This window comes from Hevea brasiliensis, chromosome 6, assembly GCF_030052815.1.
Source record: "Hevea brasiliensis isolate MT/VB/25A 57/8 chromosome 6, ASM3005281v1, whole genome shotgun sequence".
In the NCBI taxonomy this organism is placed as follows: Eukaryota; Viridiplantae; Streptophyta; class Magnoliopsida; order Malpighiales; family Euphorbiaceae; genus Hevea; species Hevea brasiliensis.
Window position 1 is genome coordinate 2,960,664 of NC_079498.1, and position 24,330 is coordinate 2,984,993.

At 34.8% G+C, this 24,330-nt stretch overlaps 1 protein-coding gene, 1 long non-coding RNA gene and 1 pseudogene across 2 annotated transcripts; 2 read left to right on the forward strand and 1 right to left on the reverse strand.

Moving 5' to 3' along the window:
• Window positions 1-1,578: 1,578 nt before the first annotated feature.
• LOC110672221 (dolichol kinase EVAN-like) lies at window positions 1,579-24,320 on the reverse strand (annotated as a pseudogene).
• LOC131180730 (uncharacterized) lies at window positions 10,323-11,298 on the forward strand. Its single transcript, XR_009149358.1, has 2 exons — window positions 10,323-10,573; window positions 10,885-11,298. It is a non-coding gene; the product is annotated as an uncharacterized LOC131180730 (long non-coding RNA).
• On the forward strand, window positions 15,473-16,181 carry LOC131180729 (uncharacterized). The gene is made up of 2 exons (XM_058148208.1): window positions 15,473-15,976; window positions 16,070-16,181. Exons 1-2 carry the CDS (start codon window positions 15,475-15,477, stop codon window positions 16,126-16,128), a joined length of 561 nt encoding a protein of 186 aa, XP_058004191.1. The 5' UTR covers window positions 15,473-15,474; the 3' UTR covers window positions 16,129-16,181.
• Window positions 24,321-24,330: the final 10 nt, after the last annotated feature.

A 24,330-nucleotide genomic window follows, 5' to 3' on the forward strand; every position in this document is an offset into this window, starting at 1 on the left:
AGGGCCATGAATGAACCGAGTACCACATTGGAAAGGGAGAGGAAAGTGATGGGCTATATAAGTGCCAAGCCTTCTAACCTAGATAGTGCGCTTTTGGACCTCAAAGAAAGGGTCCAAGGGACAAAATAATGAGGCCCAGTGGGCCAACGCATACAATACTATTCAGTGGGATGGAAGGGACATTACATTTTCTAGAAAAAATATTTTAGCGAAGACTTTATTCCTTTTCAATGAATATTTTTAGCCAAGCCTTTATTCCTTTTCAATGCATAATAATAATAATAATAATAATAATAATAATAATAATATTTATTATTATTATTATTATTATTATTATTATTATTATTATTATTATTGAAAGTTGATTTGAGAATGTAATGGATTAGGAGTTAAGTCATGCTTCATGCTTGGCATTTAGATTTTGAGTTAAAATGCGCTTTAAAAAATTATTTTAGATGCTATTTAAAATACAACATAAAAAATTATTTTATTATTTTAAAATTTTTATAATTAAAATAAATTTAATTTAGTTTTAAATTATTTTTTAATATTTAGAAAGTATTGTTCTAAACATAATAAAAATAGAGTAAATTACTATGAAGTCTCTATATTATATCAAAATTAATTACTTAATTTTTATTTTTTAAAACACAATTAAAAAGTTTCTATATTTTGTAAAATTAAATTCTTTAATCTTTATAATTTTAATTATTTATACTATTTAGTCCCTATAATTTTAACCGTACATACTATTTAGTCTCTCTAATCAAAGTTAAAACAAGTTGACTAATGTTTTATTAAATAGAAATCTAACAAAAGGATTAAAGAATTTAATTTTACAAAATATTAGGACATTTTAATTGGATTTAAAAAAAAAAAGACTAAATAGTACAAGGACTTATCATAATTTACCCTTACAAATAAAAGCAGAGTGAGAGAGGACATGAAGATTGTCCTGTTGGTACTGAAAAGTTAGAAGCCAACCTGGAAAATGCCCCCACTACACAAATATATGATCGGTCGGTGAGCCTGAGCAGTCTTGGGTAAAGTACCAGGCTACTACCTACTGACATTATGTTTTGGAAGAGCAAAAGCTGTACTGGAAAGAAACAAGGAAACCTATCCAGGGAAAAAGCACAAGGGAGAAGTAATTAGTAATTTATCTGTGACGAGGTCAACCATTTGTAAAATGTGTAATGGATGTTAACTTCATTAAGGAATTCTGGCGTATGTGCCAAAAAGTAATGCATTTCAAGTTTCAAACTAATGCATGAAAGATGTGTGAATCCAAACTTCCCATCTTATTTTGAATGCAAGGAATAACATTGCCAATCCAAGATGTTGAAAAGAACGTACTCATAAGGGATAATTAAAGCCTTGTACAAGTTGAGTGCTCTCGCAACCTCCTAACCACATCAGGAAACTTAAAAGACAACCTAAAAATTACTTTAGATTATCAATACCAGCAGAAATTGACTGCTGATTTGCTAAATTCAAAATCCCCCTCCATATAACAGACATGATCACACAATGCACAGCAGTGAAATTACCAGAAATATCATGCATACTTAAAGTAAATTACTGAACTATCGTTTCTTTGCTCCATATTAATCAGTGAAACAATCTTTACAAATCAGACAAACTCACACGCCGTTTGCCCTACAGGAATTTCTATATTGAGACCTTCCATTAATACAACAGTACAAAAAAAAAGTTCCTAAAATTCTCTACTGATCTCTCTCTAGCTTAACTCTGTATGCTTCATTAATGTACATGTGGGGGCTCACCCCGTTTCGTGAATGATCAAAACACCCAGCAGTACCGTATGAAATATGGTCAGTCCTAAGCATACCCAAAAGCCATCTCAACCTATGAAAGAATATAGCAAACAACAAGCAGTTTGTAACAGTACAGGTTAGTTTGTATTCTCAAGGGAAGCATGTGATATAAATCATGAAATTTCTTGGATAATTTCATTATTGACAGTTACCAACATAAAAGGCTGTAGAAAACAAGTGGTATAAAATATTCACCACAAAACAAACAGTGCTAAGACTTGATATGAACTCGTTTAACTCTACCTCAAAAGTTAATTCATAAGGAGAGGCTTGCAAACCTATATACATGACACCCAAAACCTCCCTATAGAACTGATATGAGACACATCAAGACTTTATTCCTTTTAACGTATGAAAGAACAAATTATTATTATTATTATTATTATTATTATTATTATTAAAAAAAAAACTAGTAAGTTGATTTGAGAATGTATTGGATTAGGAGTTGAGTCATGCTTGGCATTTGAGATTTTGAGTTAAAATGCGCTTTACAAAAATTTATTTTGAATGCTATTTAAAAAATAATATAAAAAATTATTTTATTATTTTGAGATTCTTATAATTAAAATAAACTAAATTTCACTTTAAATTAATTTTTAATATCTTCTCATTAATATATTTAAAAAGTGTTTTCCTAAATATAATCAGAAATAGAGTGAATTACTATCAGGTATAGCATGTCAAAATTAACTAATTAGTCTTTATTTTTTAAAATCCAATTAAAATGCCCGTCTTTTGTAAAATTAAACTCTTTAATCCTTAAAGAACACGCTAAACTTGTTTTTAACCTTGAACAATTTATACTATTTAATCCTTATAGTGTTAATGATTCATACTATTTAGTCCCTGTAATTTTAACTGTACATACTATTTAGTCTCTCTAACCAACGCTAAAATAAGTTAACTAACGTTTTATTTGATAGTAACCTAACAAAAGGATTAAAGAGTTTAATTTTACAAAATATAAGGAAGTTTTAATTGAATTTTTAAAAAATAAGGACTAAGTAGCTAATTTGACAAAATACAGGGACTTAATCATAATTTACCCTTAGAAATAAAAGCAGAGTGAGAGAGGACTGAAGTTTGTCCTCTTGGTACTGTCAAGTTAGAAGCCAACCTGGAAAATGCCCCCACTACACAAATATGATCGGTCGGTGAGCCTGAGCAGTTTTGGGTGAAGTACTAGGCTACTACCTGCTGATATTATGTTTTGGAAGTGGAAAGCTGTACTGGAAAGAAAAAAGGAAACCTATACATAGAAAAAGCGTACGGGAGAAGTAATTAGTAATTTATCTGTGACAAGGTCAACAATTTGTAAAATGCGTAATGGATGTTCATTTCATTAAGTAGTTCTACTGTATGTGCAAGAAAGTAATGCATTTCAAGTTTCAAACCAATGCATGAAGATGCGTAAATCCAAGCATCCCATCTTATTTTGAATGCAAGGAATAACATTGCCAATCCAAGATGTTGAAAAGAACATGCTAGTTAAGGGATAATTAAAGCCTTGTACATCGTGGAGTGCTCTTGCAACCTCCCAACCACAGCCAGCATCAGGAAACTTAAAAGACAACCTAAAAATTACTTTAGATTATCAATACCAGCAGAACTCGATTGCTGATTTGCTGAATTCAAAATCCCCCTCCATATAACAGACATTATCACATAATGCACAGCAGTGAAATTACTATACATATCATGCATTCTTAAAGTGAAATTACTAAAGTATCATGTCTTTGCGCTTAGCCGGTCCCAAGCCCAGATAAACCGGATAAAGGAGGAGGGTTGCGGTAGGTGACAACCAGCGTAAAAATTTCGTCACACCTTATGATATGGATTCAAATGATATAAACGTTGGGGCGTCCTTTACTTACGACGCGCTACATCGGAGCCTGGGTGTAGCGAGAAATATGCAAGGGTGTAAGGCGTTCACCGAAAGCGACGTGCCATGCCGGCGCCCGGGTGTGGTGTTAAGTGAGCAAGGGTTCCCACATCACGGACGGGTGTGGATAAAGAAGTTAATTCATAGGACAGATAGTAGAACAGATAGTGGAACAGAACACAAGATAGACATAGAAAACAATAGAAGATATCATAGAAGGAGACCAATTAGAAAGGAACAGGATAGGAGGAGGATCAGGGTTGGTATTTAGAATGTTGGATCACTTATAGGAAAATGAATGGAGCTTATGGACATAGTTATTAAAAGCTCAAGGCGCACTAAGGCGCCAAGGAGTCCTGGAGCCTAGGCGCAAGGCGAAGGCCACACCTGAGCGAGATGAGATGCAAAAAAAAAGTAAATAAAATAAAATAAATATGAATATTCCATCAAACTTCAAATAACATAAAACTAAAAATAATAATAACAAATAAGCATTCAAGTACTAAATTATTAAAACTTTAATAGTCTTTTAATCTTTCATAACTAAAGTTAAAAAATTATAAAGTAACTATATCTTCTTCATCTTTTTCTACACCTTCATCCTCTTAATATTCATCTTCAAAATCAATATTTTCATCATTTCCCTCACCTTTAAAAACTAAAGGAGTATTAACTTTTTTTTTTTGAAAAAGATAATGAGTGGTAGTGTTGAAAATGAAAATGAGAGGTTTGTAATCCTAAGCATGTTAGTTTGATGAGATTTAGGTGACTAGTTATTACCAACGATACTAATTTTGAAAACTTCTAGATCAACAAATTTCGAGTTGGATGGTAGTGCTTTTTGTCAATGAAAGTACTCGCCGAATGTAGAAATAAAAGAGGCGCGCCTTTCTCGCCTTACGCTTGGAACAAGGTGCACGCCTAGGCTCATAAGGCGAGGGCCTGGTGAATGTTGCCCGCCTTTCTCCTGTAGAGGCGCTAGACTGGAGCCTGGTGAGCCTAGAGCTTGAGGCGCGCCTTTAATAACTATGCTTATGGATACCTTGAAAAGGAGAATGGTGAATATTGCTTGCATTCAGGAGACTAAATGGGTAGGAGAAAAAAACAAGGAAGTGGGTAATTCAGGGTACAAACTGTGGTTTACCGAAAAGGAGAGAAACAAGAACGAAGTGGGCATAATCATAGATAGGACATTGAAAAACGCTGTAATAGCAGTGAAAAGAGTAGGAGATAGAATTATACTAGTAAAGCTAGTACTAGAAGAAGAAACAATAAATGTAGTTAGTGCTTATGCCCCACAAATAGGACTAGATAGTGAGAGTAAATAAAAATTTTGGGAAGATATGGATGATTTAATGCAAAGCATACCAAATGAAGAGAATATTTTCATTGGTGGAGATTTGAATGGACATGTAAGAAGTGATAGGCAAGGTTATGAGAATGTTCATGGAGGTTTTGGTTTTGACAGTCGAAATGAGGAGGGAAAAAGCATCCTGGATTTTGCTATGGCATACGACCTAATACTAGCAAATACCTACTTTATAAAAAGAGAATCACATTTAGTGACTTTCAAAAGTGGGCAACATAGAAGCCAAATCGTCTTCCTCTTAACCAGGAAGACAAATAGAGCTCTATGCAAGGATTGCAAGATCATTCTAGGAGAGGCTTTAACAAGTCAACATCGGTTAGTAGTCTTGGATGTCAAGTTTAGGAACAATTCAAGTAAGGTCAGAAGAAATAATATAGCTCGAACAAAGTGGTGGGAGTTCAAAGGAGTAAAGCAAATGAAGTTCAAAAATGAGCTTCTCGAGTCCAAAGCATGGAAGCTGGATATGGAGGCCAATGATATGTGGATACAGATGACATCAAAGGTTAGAGAAGTAGGTAAAAAAGTACTTGGAGAGTCTAAAGGATATGAACCACCATCAAAAGAGAGATTGTGGTGAAATAAGGAAGTACAAAAGGCAGTAAAGAAAAAAAGAGAATAATTTAAGAAATTACCTAAATGTGATAATAATGAGGCATATGAACAGTACAAGATAGCAAAGAAAGAAGCAAAAAAGACAGTTAGTCAAGCAAGAGCACAGACCTTTGAAAAGTTATATAAGAAACTTGGAACTAAAGAAGGGGAGAAAGATATTTATAGATTAGCAAGGAGGAGAGAAAGGAAATGTCAAGATCTCAATCAAGTTAGGTGCATTAAGAATAAAGAAGGAAAAATGTTGATGAAAGATGAGGACATTAAAGAAAGATGGAGAAATTATTTTAATGATCTCTTTAATAATAGTCAAAATGGTAATAGCGTGAATATAGATTATAGAACAATAGAAAAGAATGTGAATTATACTAAAAGGATTAGATCTTTAGAAGTAAAGGAAGCACTTAAGAGAATGAAAGTGGGTAAAGCCTATGGACCCGATGGAATACCAATTGAAGTGTGGAAGTGTTTGGGAGATATGGAAGTGGCATGGTTAACTAAATTATTTAATAAGATTATAAACTCAAAGAAAATGCCTGATGAATGGAGGAGGAATATTTTAGTACCTATTTTTAAAAATAAGGGAGACATACAGAGTTGCTCAAACTATAGGAGAATTAAACTCATGAGCCATACTATGAAGTTGTGAGAGAGAGTTGTGGAGCATCGACTACGTCATGATACTTCTATCTCTCTCAATCAATTTGGCTTCATGCCCGGTCGTTCAACTATGGAAGCGATCTTTCTCATTAGAAGCTTGATGGAGAAATATAGAGATATGAAGAAAGATCTACACATGATTTTTATTGATTTGGAGAAGGCTTATGATAGTGTTCCAAGAGATATCTTATGGAGAGTGTTAGAACAAAAGAGGGTATCTATTAGGCACATACAAGTGTTGAAAGATATGTATGAAGGGGCAACTACTATTGTGTGCACAGTGGGAAGGGACACGAGATTTTCCGATCTCAATTGGATTACACCAAGAATCAGCTATAAGCCCTTACCTTTTTACATTAGTTTTAAATGATTGACGAAACATATACAAGAGAGTATTCCTTGGTGCATGATGTTTGCGGATGATATAGTTCTGATAGATGAGACATGAGAAAGAGTCAATAGAAAGCTAGAGCTTTGAAGAAGTACTCTAAAGTCAAAAGGCCTTAAATTAAGTAGAACGAAGACAGAATACATGCATTGCAAGTTCAGTGAAGGCCAAACTGGTAATAGGGAAGGAGTTAATTTAGATGGAGTGGTACTGTCCCAAAGTAATCACTTTAAATATCTCAGCTCAGTCCTTCAAGTAGATGGGGGATGCGAGGAGGATGTTAGTCATAGGATTAAAGCCAGATAGTTGAAGTGGAGACGTGCCATGAGAGTTTTATGTGATCGCAAGATTTTCAACAAGTTGAAAGGAAAATTTACCGTACAGCCATACGACCGGCTATGTTACATGATAGTGAGTATTGGGCACTGAAAGAGTCGTATGAGTCTAAGATAAGAGTTGCAGAGATGAAAATGTTAAGGTGAATGAGTGGCCATACTAAACTAGATAAAGTCCGTAATGAGAGTATTAGAGAAAAGATAGGAGTGGTACCAATTGAGGATAAATTGAGAGAAGGGAGATTGAGGTAGTTTGGTCATGTGAAGCGTAAACATATGGAGGCTCCAGTTAGACAAATAGAGCACATTAGGTTAGAGGATAGAAAGAAAAAAATGAATAAACCTAAATTGACTTAGATGAGAGTAATACAACATGACTTAGAAGCATTACACATTTATGAGGATTTAACCCAAAATCGTTTAGAGTAGAGAAAGCGAATCCATATAGCCGACCCCAAATTGTTGGGATAAAGGCTTAATTGAGTTGAGTTGTATGAGCCTTTGCTCCATATTGATCAATGTAGCAATCTTTATGAGTCAAACAAACTCACATGCATTTGCCCAAAAGGAATTTCTATATTGAAACTATACATTAATACAACGTTACAATAAAAAAAATGTTCCTAAAATTCTCCACTTAATCTCTCTCTGGACATGTGGGGGCTCACCCCTTTTCGTGAATGATCAAAACACCAAGTACTACCATATGAAATATGGTCCGTCCTAAGCATACCCAAAAGCCATGTCAACCTACGAAAGAATATACCATACAACAATCTGTTTTTGTATTCTCTAAGTACAGGTTAGTTTGTCTTAAAATGTTTCTCAAGGGAAGCATGTGATATAAATCTTGAAATTTCTTGGATAATTTCTTTATTGACTGTTAGTACACTTCATTTTTGAGGTTGAAGTTGCAGTTACAAACATAGAAGGCTCTAGAAAACAAGTGGTATAAAAGCATTATCAAGTTGTGCTGTGTAGGCTTCCAACAAACCACTCACAATCACTGCTAGGAGAAGAGAGACCCAATGCTGCATAAATTAGTGCTGGAAATATCAACCTGTGAATAAATAACACAAATAGGGCAAGTAGAAATTAATCAATCACATAATAAGATCTTCAACATACCTTCTTATTATTTAAAATTTTCGTTCCTTTTTTAGAAAGGGAAAGCAGATATTAGAATTATGAATATGGTGTGCACACACAATAGATGACAGGAGGTTTGAGCCCAGAAGTTTGTTATAAAAGCACAAGCAACTGGCAGGAACTTGTATGAAGAAGATTCAGGCATCAGAACTTGGAAAAAGACGTAATGAATTTGAAATGTGATAAAGCATAGGCATCTAAATCTCAACGGCATTAACTAATCCATAAGGTATTGGTCCATGATTATGAGGCTGATTTTGAAACCCTAATGCAGGAGCTCAATTAAATTGATTCAGTCAGGCTCATATCCATAAAAGAATAATAATAGACTAATTCACTTAGTTCAATCATCCAAGATATTAGATTCAACAGACAATAAGATGATCATCTGGGAAACTAGAAGCACGTGCACAGGCATGCACTTGCTAGTGTGCAAATACATGTGTATTTTCATGAGGGGGCTAAGGAGACAGACCTGGGTAAAAATATATCCAGTGGATGCAATAATTGGAAGCAAAACTAAGCAAGCAGCCAGTACAGATGTTATAACAGCTGCAGTGCCTTCAATGGTTTTCTCTAGCATGTAGGGAAATTTCACAACATATTGGCAGGGTAAAAAGTAGTACTGACCAAGAATAAACTCCTTTTCCTTTCATTCTTCTTTAATTTTTCTAAGCGAAAAAGAACACTTCAGTTTTACTCCACCTGAGAAAACCATATTTGCGCCCAACCATTGATGCCTGTACATACATAAAAGCAAAGCCACTTTTTATTCTAGAAAGGACATAATTACATATGCACAACACGAGAATAAAACGCTGGCAGGAAAAACAATGGGTTTACTCGAAGTTATATCCTGTTATGGAAAGTCAATCACTATGTTATGGAAAGTCAATCACTATATTATTTCTCTGTATATTCTGTATTCTGTATTCCTATTTAGGATTTCTTATTTAGGATTTCTTCCTAATTAGTAGAACACAATTATAGGAATCAATTGTATATATATACCCATGTACAGATTAATTGAAATTAATGAGAATCATCTCTTTCTACATGGTATCAGAGCAGGTCATTAATCTAGGGTGACTATTTGTTCTCACTACCCAGCTCAGGAGAGACCTTGGCCACCGACCGGCCGTTTCAACCCTGATCAACATCGCCGTCGTTGCCTCAACCCCCTTATTCCACCACTGTGTGCTGTTGCCTAATCCAGTATACCATTAAAGGACTTCTGAGGTTTAGCTCTCAGATCCTATTTCGATATTTGCTTGATTTGTGATTTTGGGTTATTTTGCTGCTATAAGCACTTTGGATTAGCGTTTCGGTTAGTTTTCTTTGCCTCAACAAATGGCAGACAATAAGAATGTTATTTCTGATGTAATTCCGGTGGTGACTAAGATCACGGAACATAAACTTAATGGTTCGAATTACCTAGAGTGGAGTAAGACTGTTAGGGTCTATTTGCGTAGCATTGATAAGGATGATCACCCTACTAAAGATCCACCCACTGATGATAAACGACAAACTTGGCTAAGGGAGGATGCTCGGTTGTTTTTGCAACTTCGGAACTCGATTAATAGTGAGGTAATTAGTTTAATTAATCACTGTGAATTTGTTAAGGAATTGATGGATTACTTAGATTTTCTGTATTCTGGTAAAGGGAATATCTCCCATATTTATGATGTTTGTAAGGCATTCTACCATGCTGAGAAAGAGGATAAGTCTCTCACGGCTTATTTTATGGATTTTAAACGGGTATATGAGGAACTTAATGTATTATTGCCTTTTAGTCCTAATGTGAAAGTTCAGCAGGCCCAACGGGAGCAACTGGCTGTTATGAGTTTTCTTACAGGCCTTCCTTCAGAGTAAGAGTCTGCTAAATCTCAGATTCTCTCCAGTTCTGAGATTTTCTCTTTGCATGAAACGTTCACACGGGTCCTTCGTACAGAAAGTACTCAATCTTCACAGCCTGCCAGTAGTGCTCTTATTAGCCGTAATCCAAATGGACAACAGGGTAATAAAAGAGGAAGTAGAAGAGGAATTACAGCAAATGTAGTAATCAGAATGGAGAGGCTAGTTCTAATCAGGACTCAAGAGGAGTCATTTGTTATTATTGCCATGAGCCTCGCCATACAAAATATAATTGTCTGCAATTTCAGAGGAAAAATCAGCGATCACAGATGGCAAATATGACAACAGAGAATTTTACAGCAGAGAATTTTACAGTATCTTCCTCTGATAAAACTATTTTGGTATCTGCAGAGGATTTTGTACAATTTTCCCAGTATCAGGCATCTCTAAAGCCTACCAGTTCACCTGTCACTGCGATCGCTAAGTCAGGTAAATCTACTACATGCCTTGTGTCTTCTTCATCCAAATGGGTTATTGATTCTGGTGCAACAGATCATATGACAGGTAATTCTAGTCTTCTATCTGCTTTTCAGTCTAATCTCACTTCCTCTACTGTTACTTTAGCTGATGGTTCTACTTCTTGGGTCATGGGTTCTGGAACTGCGAACCCGACTTTGTCAATTTCTTTGTCTTCTGTTTTGCGTCTATCAAAATTCTCTTTTTATCTACTTTCTTTTAGTAAACTTACTCGTGCCTTAAATTGTTCTGTTTCTTTTTTTCCTGACCAGTGTTTGTTTCAGGATCTTACGACGAAGCAGATTATTGGTAGAGGACGCGAGTCAGGTGGTCTCTACATTCTGGAAAATCATGTACCGCGGTCGCTTGTTTGCTCCAGTACCTTAACACCTCTTGAAACTCATTGTAGATTGGGTCATCCTTCTTTGTCTACCATGAAGAAGTTGTGTCCTCAATTTCAGTCTTTATCAGTACTAGAATGTGAGTCGTGTCAGTTTGCAAAACATCATCGTTTGCCTTCTGCGTCTAGAGTCAATAAACGGGCTTCATCCCCTTTTGAGTTAGTTCATTCTGATGTTTGGGGTCCTTGTTCTGTTACATCTAAAACTGGATTTCGTTATTTTGTTACTTTTGTTGATGATTACTCTCGTGTTACCTGGTTATATTTAATGAAGAATCGTTCTGAGTTGTTTTTTATCTTTTGTGCCTTTTGTAATGAAATCAAAACTCAATTTAATATTTCTATATGCATATTAAGAAGTGACAATGCCAAAGAATATTTTTCAGCACAATTTCAGCCTTATATGACACAAAATGGCATTCTTTATCAGTCTTCCTGTGTGAATACCCCATCCCAAAATGGCATGGCCGAAAGAAAAAATCGTCATCTTCTTGAGGTAACTCGTGCTCTTATTTTTCAGATGAAAGTACCTAAACACTTTTGGGCGGATGCAGTTTCTACGGCATATTTTTTTATTAATCGTATGCCGTCTTCTGTCCTTAATGGGGATATTCCTTATACTACTTTGTTTCCTACAAAATCTTTGTTCCCTATTGAACCCTGTATTTTTTGTTGTACCTGTTTTGTGCATGATGTTCGTCCATAGGTTACTAAATTGGATCCAAAATCTCTCAAATGTGTCTTCCTTGGGTACTCCCGGCTCCAAAAAGGGTACCGTTGTTTCTCTCCTACTCTTAATCGTTATCTTGTTTCTGCAGATGTCACATTTTTTGAATCCACTCCATTTTTTCCTCCATCATCTGTGTATGAGAGTCAGGGGGAGGAGGATGATCTCTTAATATATACTGTCCAACCAATGTCTAGTCCTCTCACACAGCCTGTTCCTTCTGTCTCTAGACCTACTCGACCTCCCGTTGTTCATGTTTATTCCAGGAGATTGGAGATTCCTGACTCAAATCCTCCACCAGCTACTTCGTTGGGAGATCCTGTACCTCATAATGATTATGATTCTGATCTAGACTTACCCATTGCTCTTCGTAAAGGTAAACGTTCATGTACTTATCCTATCTCTTCTTTTGTTTCTTATTATCAATTGTCTTCTTGTTCTCGGTGTTTTGTTACTTCTTTAGACTCTGTTCCTATCCCTAATACTGTTGATGAGGCACTGTCTCATCCTGACTAGTGTGATGCTATGAAAGAGGAAATGGAGGCTTTAGATGCTAATGGTACATGGGAACTATTGCCTTTGCCCACTGGTAAGAAAGCTATTGGTTGCAAATGGGTATTTACAGTAAAGGTAAATCCTGATGGTTCTGTGACTAGGTTAAAAGCACGCCTTGTAGCAAAAGGATATGCTCAGACATATGGGGTTGATTACTCTGATACTTTTTCTCCTGTAGCTAAACTTACTTCTATTCGCTTGTTTATCTCTTTAGCAGCTACATATGATTGGCCCCTGCATCAATTGGATATCAAGAATGCTTTCCTTCATGGTGATCTTCAGGAGGAGGTGTATATGGAGCAACCACCTGGGTTTGTTGCTTAGGGAAAGTTGGATAAAGTTTGTAGGCTTCAAAAGTCTCTTTATGGCTTGAAACAAAGTCCTAGGGCATGATTTGGGAGATTCAGTGAAGCAGTACAGGAATTTGATATGCAAAAGAGTAAGTGTGATCACTCAGTATTTTATAGGCAATCTAAGGCTGGTCTAATTCTCTTGGTAGTCTATGTGGATGACATTGTCATCACTAGGAGTCAGTGTTATCAAAGCGGCGGCGCCCTTGGAGGAGGCGAGGCGAGAGGCGGCGACGCCTCTTAAGTGGTTTTTTTAAATTAAAAGTCAATAAAATCCCACCAAAGATACACTTTTCTCCTCAACCTCACGAAGACGCTTTTCTCTTCAATGGCTCAACCTCGACTTCACGACGACAACAGGTACACTCTCTCTCTCTCTCTCTCTTCTTCTTCTTCTTCCGCTTCGATCTCTCTCTCTCTTACGTCCCTTTTTTTTTTCTCCCTCTCCACCTCTGTTCGATCTCTCTGGTCCTTTTTTTTTTTTTTCTTTCCTGCTGCGCTGCTCTGTTGATCGCTCTCATGTCCCTTTTTTCTTTCTTGCTGCGTTGCTCTGTTGATCGCTCACGTCCCTCTTTTTTTTTTTTTTTTCCTCTCCCTCTCCACTTTTCTTCTACTGCTGCTCTCCTCTGTTTCGATCTCACTTTTCTTCTACTGCACGTCCCTTTCCTGCTGCTCTGTTTTTTATTTTTTCTTTTTTTTTTTTTTCTCCTCTCCTTCTTCTTTCAGCAGTCCCTTTTTATTTTTTCTTTTTTTTTCCTTCTCCTCCTTTTAATTAATTAGTTATTATTATTTATTTATTTATTTATTTATTTAATTATTTTATTTTTGTTAATTAATTATTTAAATTTTATGGGTATTGATAAATTGATTATTTTACTTTGTATTCTTGTTTAATTAGTTGATTAATTAATATGGGTATTGTTGATTTGTTGGTATTTAGTTTAATTTTTATTTGGTATTTAGTTTAATTTCAGTGAAGGCCAAACTGGTGATAGGGAAGGAGTTAGTTTGAATGGGGTGGTACTGTCCCAAAGTAATCACTTTAAATATCTAGGCTCAGTCCTTCAAGTAGATGGGGGATGCGAGGAGGATGTTAGTCATAGGATTAAAGCCGGATGGTTGAAGTGGAGACGTGCCACGGGAGTTTTATGTGATCGTAAGATTCTCAATAAATTAAAAGGAAAATTTTACGTGGCAGTGAGTGTTGGGCACTGAAAGAGTCGTATGCATCTAAGATAAGAGTTGCAGAGATGAGAATGTTAAGGTGGATGAGTGGCCATACTAGACTAGATAAAGTTCGTAATGAGAGTATCAGAGAAAAGGTAGGAGTGGTGCCAATTGAAGATAAGTTAAGAGAAGGGAGATTGAGGTGGTTTGGTCATGTGAAGCGTAGACATACGGAGGCTCCAGTTAGACAAGTAGAGCACATTAGGTTAGAGGATAGAAAGAAAAAAAGGGGTAGACCTAAATTAACTTGGAGGAGAGTAGTACAACATGACTTAGAAGCATTACACATTTCTGAGGATTTAACCCAAAATCGTTCAGAGTGGAAAAAGCGAATCCATATAGCCGACCCCAAATTTTTGGGATAAAGGCTTAGTTGAGTTGAGTTGAGTATTCTTATTAATTTGATTAGTTTTACTTTTTACCTTGTTAATTAGACATTATTTATTAATTATTTATTTATTTTATATAGGTATTATTAATTTATTGTTAATTTAATTTTTTATCTTTTTATTATTGTTAATTAATTATTTAATTTATATGGGTATTATTAATTTATTATTAATTAGTTTACCTTTTACTTGTTATTATTGTTAATTAGTTTTAATTTGATTAATTTTACTTTTTTCTTGTTAATTAGATATTAGATGTTTATTTTATATGGGTATTATTAATTTATTGTTAATTTGATTATTTTTCTTTTTGTTCTTAGTAAGTAATTGTATAATTTATATGGACATTATTACTTTATTGTTAATTAGTTTACTTTTTACTTCTTATCATTGTTAATTAGTTGTTAGATTAATTAGTTTTACTTTTGTCTTGTTAATTAAACATTAGTTATTTATTTTATATGGTATTATTAATTTATTATTAATTTGATGATTTTACTTTTTGTTCTTATTAATTAATTGTTTAATTTATATAGGCATTGTTAATTTATTATTTTACTTTTTGTTCTTATTAATTAATTGTTTAATTTATATGGGCATTGTTAATTTGTTGTTAATTAGTTTACTGTTTTACTTTTTACTTATTATTCTTGTTAATTACTTATTTAATTTATATTGGATATTGTTAATTTGTTGTTAATTAATTTATTTTTTATTCTTGTTAATTTTTTTGTTAGATTATAAATGGGTGATAAGAATAATACATCTTGATCTTCAAGAACGGACCAGGATGGGCACATGTAATTCAAGTTAGTGAAAACAATACCAATGATCTTCAATGCATGTACTGTATGAAAGTTTATAAAGGAGGAATTAATAGAATCAAGCAACATCTTGCTGGAGGTTACAAAAATGTAATTCGGTGTCCAAAATGTCCAGAAGATGTAAGGAATCAAATGCAGGAATTCATTGCTAAAAAAAGAGAGCAAAAATCAATTATGAATATAGAAAGACCACCTGAATTTGATGATGTTGAAGTACTGGGATTAGATGAAAATGAGGAAGAAGAAGAGTTGATGCAAGAAATTGGCAGTGAAAGAAGAAGGCAAGTACTGGAAGTTACATGTACTAGTGCTTTTAAAAAACCAAAAGTTTTACCACCACAAAGTAGTAGAGGGCCTATTGACTGTTATTTTTCCCCTAGACCTGCTATTTTGAGAAAAAATATGAGGCAAACTACCATTGATGAAAATAGTCCAGCTAAAAAGGAGTTAAGGGAGCGTGCTTGTGTTGCCATAGCACGATGGATGTATGATGTGGGAATAGCTTTTAATGCTGTGAATTATGATAGCTTTGGGGAAATGATTCGAGCAATTGGAAATTATGGAAAAGAAATGAAACCTCCAAGTTTTCATGAGGCTAGAGTTCGGTTACTTAACAAAGAAGTGCAAATCATAAATGATCTTCTCGAGTCTCATAAAGAAGAATGGGAAAATTATGGATGTACATTGATGTGTGATGGATGGACGGACAGAAAAGGGAGAACCTTGATTAATTTCTTAGCTAATAGTCCAAAGGGAAGTGTATTTATTAAATCAATTGATGCAAGTGATGAATCAAAGACAGCGGCATTGTTGGCTAGTTTGATTGAGAAAGAATTGATGGAAATTGGTTCTGAAAAAGTAGTTCAAGTTGTTACAGATAATGCATCAAATAATGTTGCAACAGGTAAAATTTTTATTTAATTTTTTATATTACTAAAAAAAATATCATTTTATTTTTATTATTAATGGAATGAATTTTTCTACTTGTTTATGACAGGGAGAATATTGGAAGCAAATTTTTCTCATCTATCACTCCATGTGCAGCTCATTGTATAGATTTGATGTTGGAGGATATCTTTAAGATCCGTGTTTTCAAAGAAACATTCCGCAAAGTCGTCCGCTGAGCTTCTTGGTTTCACATATGGCTCTTCAGAGTTCTAAATATGTTAAGTTTACTAATGGAGTAGAATTGCTAAGGCCAGAGCAAACTAAATTTTTATTACAGGAAGGATTCATCTTAGCCAACATTAGAAAAATGTTTACTTGGAAAGTTGGACAACTAGTAAATGGGCTAAAGAGGTGAAAGGCAAAAGTGTGAAAGGAAGGTTTTGAGTCCCGAATCATGTTGTTTATGCTCTTAAGGTTTCCGGTCCTCTTGTTCGTGTGCTTCACTTGTTGATAATGAAAAAACCAGCTATGGGATATATTTATGAAGCCATGGATAGGGCTAAAGAAGCCATTGCCAACTCACTCAATGGCAATGAAGAGAAATACAAGAGCATTTTTGAGATTATTGATGCGAGATGGACACTACAAATGCATCGTACTGTTCATGCTGCTCGATACTTATTGAATCCTGAATATTATTATACAAATAAGATGAGAATAAAATCTGATGAAGAGTTCAATACACGATTGCAATCATGAATTCATAAAATGGAAAAAATTCAGCAAAAGTTGATATGATTCTTGATGAAATTGAGAAATACAAGGCAGAGACCTTTCGTTTTCCTTCAGCTATTAGAGGAAGAACAACCAAATCTCCAGGTTATTAATTTAATTCTTATTAATTTTTCATTTTGCTCATTTATTAATTTATATCATGAATTTAACAATCATTGGTTCTATATTTTAATAGCTGCTTGATGGAAAACATATGGGTCTTCAACTCCAAACCTACAAAAGTTTGTTGTAAAGGTTCTGAGTCTCACATGTAGTGCAAGTGGTTGCGAAAGAAATTGAAGTGTATTTGAGCATGTAAGTAATATATATATATATATATAGATTTCTTAATTTGTTATTTTATCTCGAGCCTTTTGAGTTTGAAGTTTAACTTATTTGTTACTGTAAAATAAATGACAGCTTCATAGTAAGAAAAGAAATCGGCTATTTCAAGAACGCTTGGACAATTTGGTATATGTGAAGTACAATAGAGCGTTGTTACGCCGACACACTTTTGGGGATATCACAACACCTATTGATTTGGCAAATATTGATGAGAGTAATGAATGGTTGCTTGGTGAATTAGAAAAAGGTGATGGGGATGATGATGATGATGATGATTCTCTTGTTTTCATGAATGACGTATTGACCTGGGGTGATGTTGGTAGAGCAGCTGGAGTTTCTGAATCTCGTTATGAATTGAGATCGGCTGCAAGATCAACACCACCAGTTGAAACTCCATCATTTCGAAGGCCTCGTGCAATAACAGGTGCATCCTCTTCGCAAGTTGATGATGATGAAGAGAAGGAAGAATTTGTGATGGCCGTTGTTGAAAATGAAGATGATTTTGGAAATCTTGATGATGATTAGTTTTAGTTATAAGTTTTTTATGTACTTATTGCATTTTGTTTATTATGACTTACAACTTATTTTTATGTATTAATGTCTGAACTTCTATAATTTATATTTTCTATTATGTGACTTATGACTTATTTCTAATTTTTTATTTATTATGTATAATTTTATAGCGTCACTTTTATCATATACATCTGCTGAAAATTCAGGTATGAACTATTTCTTTTTTTAACATCTCTTATTATTATGTGTGTTTTTACTTATGCTATATATTTTAATTTTACAGTCTCATACTTTCACTTGTATCTTATACTTAAGCTGAAAATACAGGTATGCACTATTTTCAATTTCTCTTATTTTAGATATAAACATAGTGTAAATCATATTTTTTTTCTTTTTAATATGTTTTTTTACTTATCAACTATTTAAAAGTATATATATATATATATATATATATATATATATAATTTAAACAATTAAGGTTATGGCACCTTGCTTTAAAAAGACCCGCCTAAGGCAATAGAATACTCTATCGCCTTAGTGTCGCCTTTCGCCTTGATAACATTGCTAGGAGTGACTCTGCAGGTATTTCATCTCTTAAAACCTTCCTCCAAACTCAGTTTCAGATTAAAGACTTGGGATTGTTAAAGCATTTCTTGGGTATCGAAGTTATGAGTAAGAAGGGTATTTTCTTGTCTCAAAGAAAATATGTCCTCGATCTATTAACAGAGACAGAAAAATTAGGTGCTAAGCCTTGTAGCGTACCAATGACTCCAACTTTACAACTGTTAGCAGGGATAGTGAGTTGTTTGAAGATCCAGAGAGATACAGGAGATTGGTAGGAAAATTAAACTACCTTACAGTCACTCGTCCTGACATTGCTTATGCCGTTAGTGTGGTAAGTCAGTTTATGTCTTCCCCAACTGTTGCTCATTGGGAAGCCTTGGAACAAATCTTGTATTATCTGAAGGGCGCTTCAGGAAGAGGTTTGCTATATGGTAATCATGGGCATTTGAATGTTGAATGTTTTTCAGATGCCGACTGGGCTGGATCTAAGGTTAACAGGAGGTCAACTACTGGACATTGCATTTTTATTGGAGGAAATTTGGTGTCTTGGAGAAGCAAGAAGCAGAGTGTAGTTTCTCGATCTAGTACTGAATCCGAATACAGAACCATGGCACAATCAGTATGTGAGGTAATGTGGATACTTCAATTATTAGATGCGATAGGTTTTAAGACCTCCCTGCCTGCGAAATTGTGGTGTGATAATCAAGCTGCTCTTCATATTGCTTCTAATCCGGTGTTTCATGAGCGAACCAAACATATTGAGATTGATTGTCACTTTATTGGTGAAAAGATTCAACAACAGATCATCTCAACAGGACATCAAAACTGGAGAGCAGTTAAGAGATATTTTCACAAAAGCTCTGAATGGAGCTAGGATTGACTACATTTGTAACAAGTTGGGCATGATTAACATCTATGCTCCAACTTGAGGGGGAGTGTTATGGAAAGTCAATCACTATGTTATGGAAAGTCAATCACTATATTATTTCTCTGTATATTCTGTATTCTGTATTCCTATTTAGGATTTCTTCCTAATTAGTAGAAAACAATTATAGGAATCAATTGTATATATATACCCATGTACAGATTAATTGAAATTAATGAGAATCATCTCTTTCTACATATCCCATGATTCCATATTCCTGTTTACCACCATAAGCCTATTCTGGATTGACAATGCATTTATGTGCAAGTGAAAGAACCTACTTTTGACAGAAACAGTAATTGCTGTCATAATAATTATGCATCTCAGATTTTATTGAAGAGCTACAGGTGCTAATGTTTTGTTGGACCTAGGATTAATGTGCATTTTGAAAACTTCCACAAATTCAAAACTATATATATATATATATATAAAAGCATTTCACATTAACATGTCAACAGTTACATACATAGTAACAACCACACTTAATTATCCCCAATTCCAAGGCCCAAAATCCTAGCAAAAGGAGCAAGAGGTCGATCATTGTACCAAGAAGACATCCAAAAAAGAAGTGCACATCCCAGTAAGAGTGAAAAGCGGCTGTCAAAGTGAAAACAACAAAAGAAGAGCTAATCAGTCATTTGCATCAAACACATGCATCGCAAAAGCAAACTGAGAATAAAACAAGCAGTCATGCCTGGTCTGTGAATGCATTCATGAATTGATAAATAAGTTGTCCCAATGGCCAAATTCTCCATATCTGGAACAAAATATATATTCATGAAACACATTAGTGGAAATGAAATATGAAAAAGCCATAGCATGTGAAGAAAGTCAGCTGCAGCTCATCAAATATAAGCATTAGGACTTCAAATGGCATTTTTCATGTATGTCAAAATTATAATCCTCGTTACAATTCCAGAATTTTCAAAAATAAGGTCTCTTGAGAAATCCTAATCCTCTCCTTTTCAACCCTAATTTCTCTCATTTAAATTTGCAAGCTAATCTCCAAAATTGATCCTTAAAAAACTTGGATCCGGTGATCCAGAACACTCCATAAAATTAATTATTTTGTTTAATCACAAAAAAAAACAAACCTGCATGGTATTCTCTTGAATAATTTCTAAGGTCAAGAAAACTGCAAAGGCTGCACCAAATGCAAGGTCAAGAAACTTTGGCTGAAAGCAAATAAAAAGCCAGTCAGCAGTGTATCTAAGAAAACCACAAAGACAGACAAAAGCATGCCCTCGAGCAAAAACAAAAGAAAGAAGAAGAGAAAGGATCTGAATCAGTCATTCATGATTCCAGATTACCTGGAAGATGACAGCAGGCAGAAACATTGAAACAGCCATCAGATGGTAGTACTTCTGAAGAAGAATCCTCTCAATCTTACTACTCCTTGAAATGTTGTAAAATCACACATACCCAATAGATGCACAAGGAAAGTCTTTTAACTGGCTCTGAAAAGACAAACATCACTATACTCTTGAAAAAATATAAGGAGGAAGTCTGAAAAGTAGGACTACAAATAATTTAACCTCAAAATAAATTGCACTCTGAAAAATTTCAAGCCCAAGAAAATAATTACCACGATCAATGGGCATTGCAGTGTGAAACAACCTCCATCTCTGTCAAGATGTTAAAGACGTTGAACCACAAAAGCTTCCCAATTCCCGTGCAGCAACAATCTTCCCTAAAAAGGGAAAGAATATTACCGAGGGAATCCAAATGTCAAGAAATGTCATGCCAAGCATGGATTCAGCTGTCCAAAAATATTAATACCATTAATATAGAATAGCTATTCATATTGAAGTAAATATTGCATGAAATAATACCATAATAGTGGATGAACTTGAAAATCTTGCACAAACTGCATCCATGAAGGGATGATAACAACCATGATAAGACCATGGGAAGCAAAAAATAAAAAAGCTTTTTCCCTATGAGTCCCTGCTGCTGAGATTGTTGCACCGAACAAGCAATCCCATTTGTGTAGCAAAAAATTAAAGACAACTGGGAAGAGAAGAAGACCAAGAAGTAGACCCTGTATGGAAGAGAATTATCTTTACTATCCAGCTATGTCATTCATAGCTAATTCCTTAAAGAATGATTCTCTTATCGATAATGTCAACAATTAAAAATATACCTGAATGATAGTACTAATCTCACTTCTCTTAATTCCATATTATATAGGAAATGAATCTGATGAAATCAAGCATCCGCGAAGCTGTTCAAACATCAATTACCAATATAACATAAAACTTCCTGGCTTAATCCAGGGAAGAATAATAAAACATCTTGTGAAAGCATTAGCCTTTGAAATGGTACAGGCCAACATGTCACCAAAGTAGAGAACAAGAGCCGCAGTCACCAAAAGTGACTCCCCTAGAAAGAAACAGAGCAGAAAGAATTATAGAGGAAAGAATTGGCAAGACCTTAATGAAACAGAGAAAATCATACATAAAATACATCTGAAAGTATAGAAAGGAACTTTTAGAAATTTAAGACCATTGGCACAGAAATGAATATCAGCTAATAATCACTTGTAAAATGTATATTGATGGCAATAAAGCCACTACAAAGTACAGTGTTTGCCAGCAAAGACCTAATATTTTGCGTCATCAATTAAAAAATCTTAATCGTATAATTGCTTATCATCTTGAATGTCATAATAGAAAAATTGGAGCCACCAAGAAATTAATGCCAAAGGGCTATTATTACAATTTCACAGAAAATCATTTTTTTAAGGTTTAACCATCAAGTGTTGCAATGGATGCACAGTAATGACGGCAAAGGCAATAAATGTACATAAGGTGTCACATGAAACTAAATGAGATATTTCAATTGTCATGGAATGTAAAAACATGCACCACAAGTTCTCAAATGTATACATGGTCTTAGAGTCTTAATTGCTGAAATGATGAAACCGATGATACTTTCAAAAGTGATAAGATTATACGGACGATTATGAGGATGCTTCACTCACCATATATTTTGTCAGTAAACCATAAATTAAAGCATGCAGCAATGATACATTGTAAACCATTTTCTGCATGATAAGGAACGCATACTAGTTTTGTAATATAATAAAATTATTAAATCCAATATCCATAAAACGGTTGGAATAAACAATAACCATTAAAACAAAGCAGAACTATTTTAGCACAGCCATGCTACCTATGGAAACACATGATAGAAAGGTATCAAGTAGATGCTGCACTAACTTCACAGCTGCAAATCCATGAAAGAGCACCCACAGTAATTTTAATGTTGTTTGCATACCTGTAAAAAAAATAAATATTTTAATCAGGAATAGAAGTCTCAGTGATACAATTATTCCTCCACTGAATCACAAACTAAAGACACTGTTATGCACATCTCTAATTATCTTAGATGAGATGATAGGTTCAAATAATCGAAAGAAAATGCATAATTTTGTTACTTTTTGGATATCTCACCCAACAAAGAGAAACCCCTCAACACACACATAACACTAGTTGCAGAATTGCAGACTCACCAGTACTAGATGACATGAACAGTGCTGCATATAAAACAATGAAATTTAAGCCAAATTAGCAGCCCATGACCAATTTGAAGAGGAATGACCACTGTCCAATGAATGACACATAAAACAAGGAGAGGAAGATAAGCACATTGAAGCAGCAAGCAGATGTGACCCAGTACTGCAACACCAGATAATTAAGTTCTACACAAATAATTAAGCAGAGGAAGTTAAGCACATTATCATAAACCAACATGTAAAGAGGTAGATGGTTGAAGATCATACTAAAGTAAACTTTGCCTCTCGATGGACATTAAGAAATCACAGTGCATATAACTATAAACTGATGAATTCCACAAATGTAAAATATGGTGACTCAATATCCAGGTAATATAACTACATCTCAGTACATTAGGAACAAGGGAAACTCATTCATAGAGATAAAATATTCATATGCTCTAATTCAGACAAGCATCTAACGATCACATTGGCTAAGATATCATTGTGCTTGCGCCTAGGGTAAATGCAATAAATTTACCACCAGGACCAAGTATGAACTAATTCATACTATTATTAACCATTGTATGTGATTGAGTTAAGACACAAATCGATCAATAAGTGAATCCAAGTGATTATTACATGTTGATATGGAGACTGCAAGCGTTGATAATGCCATTTGAGACCAAATTGTGCGCATCACTAGTACCTTCACATTCAATTTCATGAAATAAAAATGCTCTTGACAGCTGTATCAACTTAGAGAACATAAAAGCAGGTAATGTAACTGCACCAAGCAAAGCACCAGGTCTGAAAATTCATATATTACCCAAAAATACAAAAAAGAATGAATGAACGAAAGATAACTTAGTCTCACTATCAAATACATCATATTGCACTAAATAATGTCATTCTCATCGCCATTAGCTCCAGATTGGCTCAAGAAGTCTCTGGATCACTTGTTGACTACCGACTTTCTGGCATAATGGCATGAAATGACTAGCAAAACAAAGCAAATATAAAAAGCAAAGATGGCTCCAGTTTAGTCCTACCTTAATTAAACCTCAATTCGGAAAACCCCAAATACCTGGTTTTGAATCGAGAAATGGAAGAGAATGTCTCGGCTGGAATCTCGACGTAGAGGGCGAAGAGAGCAAGGAGAGAAAGAGCAACGCCGTGGAGGAGCAGAGAGAGGGGGAGAGAGAAGAGCACACAATCGATGAAAAGCAAAACCACGGCTCTCTCGCCGTTAAAGAACGGCGAGAGAGCGGAAAACGTGGCGGCTAAATGATCAATCTGCTTGCTGGTTTGCAAAATGGAGGAAAATGGGAAGAAGAGAATGGAAATTCGAAATGAAATTTTGGTGATTCAAAGAGAAGGGCATTAGAAATGGAAAACTGGTGGAAATTGTTTCGGCGGGAAGCATTTGTTTTGGGGGAGGTTTTTGTCTGAGTCGGAAACAAACAAGGAGCCCAGCTCAAGCACGTGTTACAGCACGTGCTGTAAAATATCCTACGTGCAGTGACAACACAGCGATTCCATGGGGGCCACCCCCAACAGATGTTGACAAGTTTGCAGAAACAGATGGATGAATAAGATTTTGCATGCCACGGTTTAACCCAGACGACTGCAATGGCTGCCATTGTCATCTATCATTAACTCTTTATAATTGTCTTCCTTTACTGCAATGTCCATTCCAGATGTTGCATTGGGCTTTTGATGATAATACAAGGTAAGCAAAATGAAACGACAT

Excerpts from the sequence above, each read along its gene's own strand:
- LOC131180729 (XM_058148208.1), top strand. The coding sequence starts at position 15,475 with ATGAGGCAAACTACCATTGATGAAAATAGTCCAGCTAAAAAGGAGTTA. Across the intron at positions 15,977-16,069 it reads ATCAAATAATGTTGCAACAG|GGAGAATATTGGAAGCAAAT; the intron begins GTAAAATTTTTA and ends TGTTTATGACAG.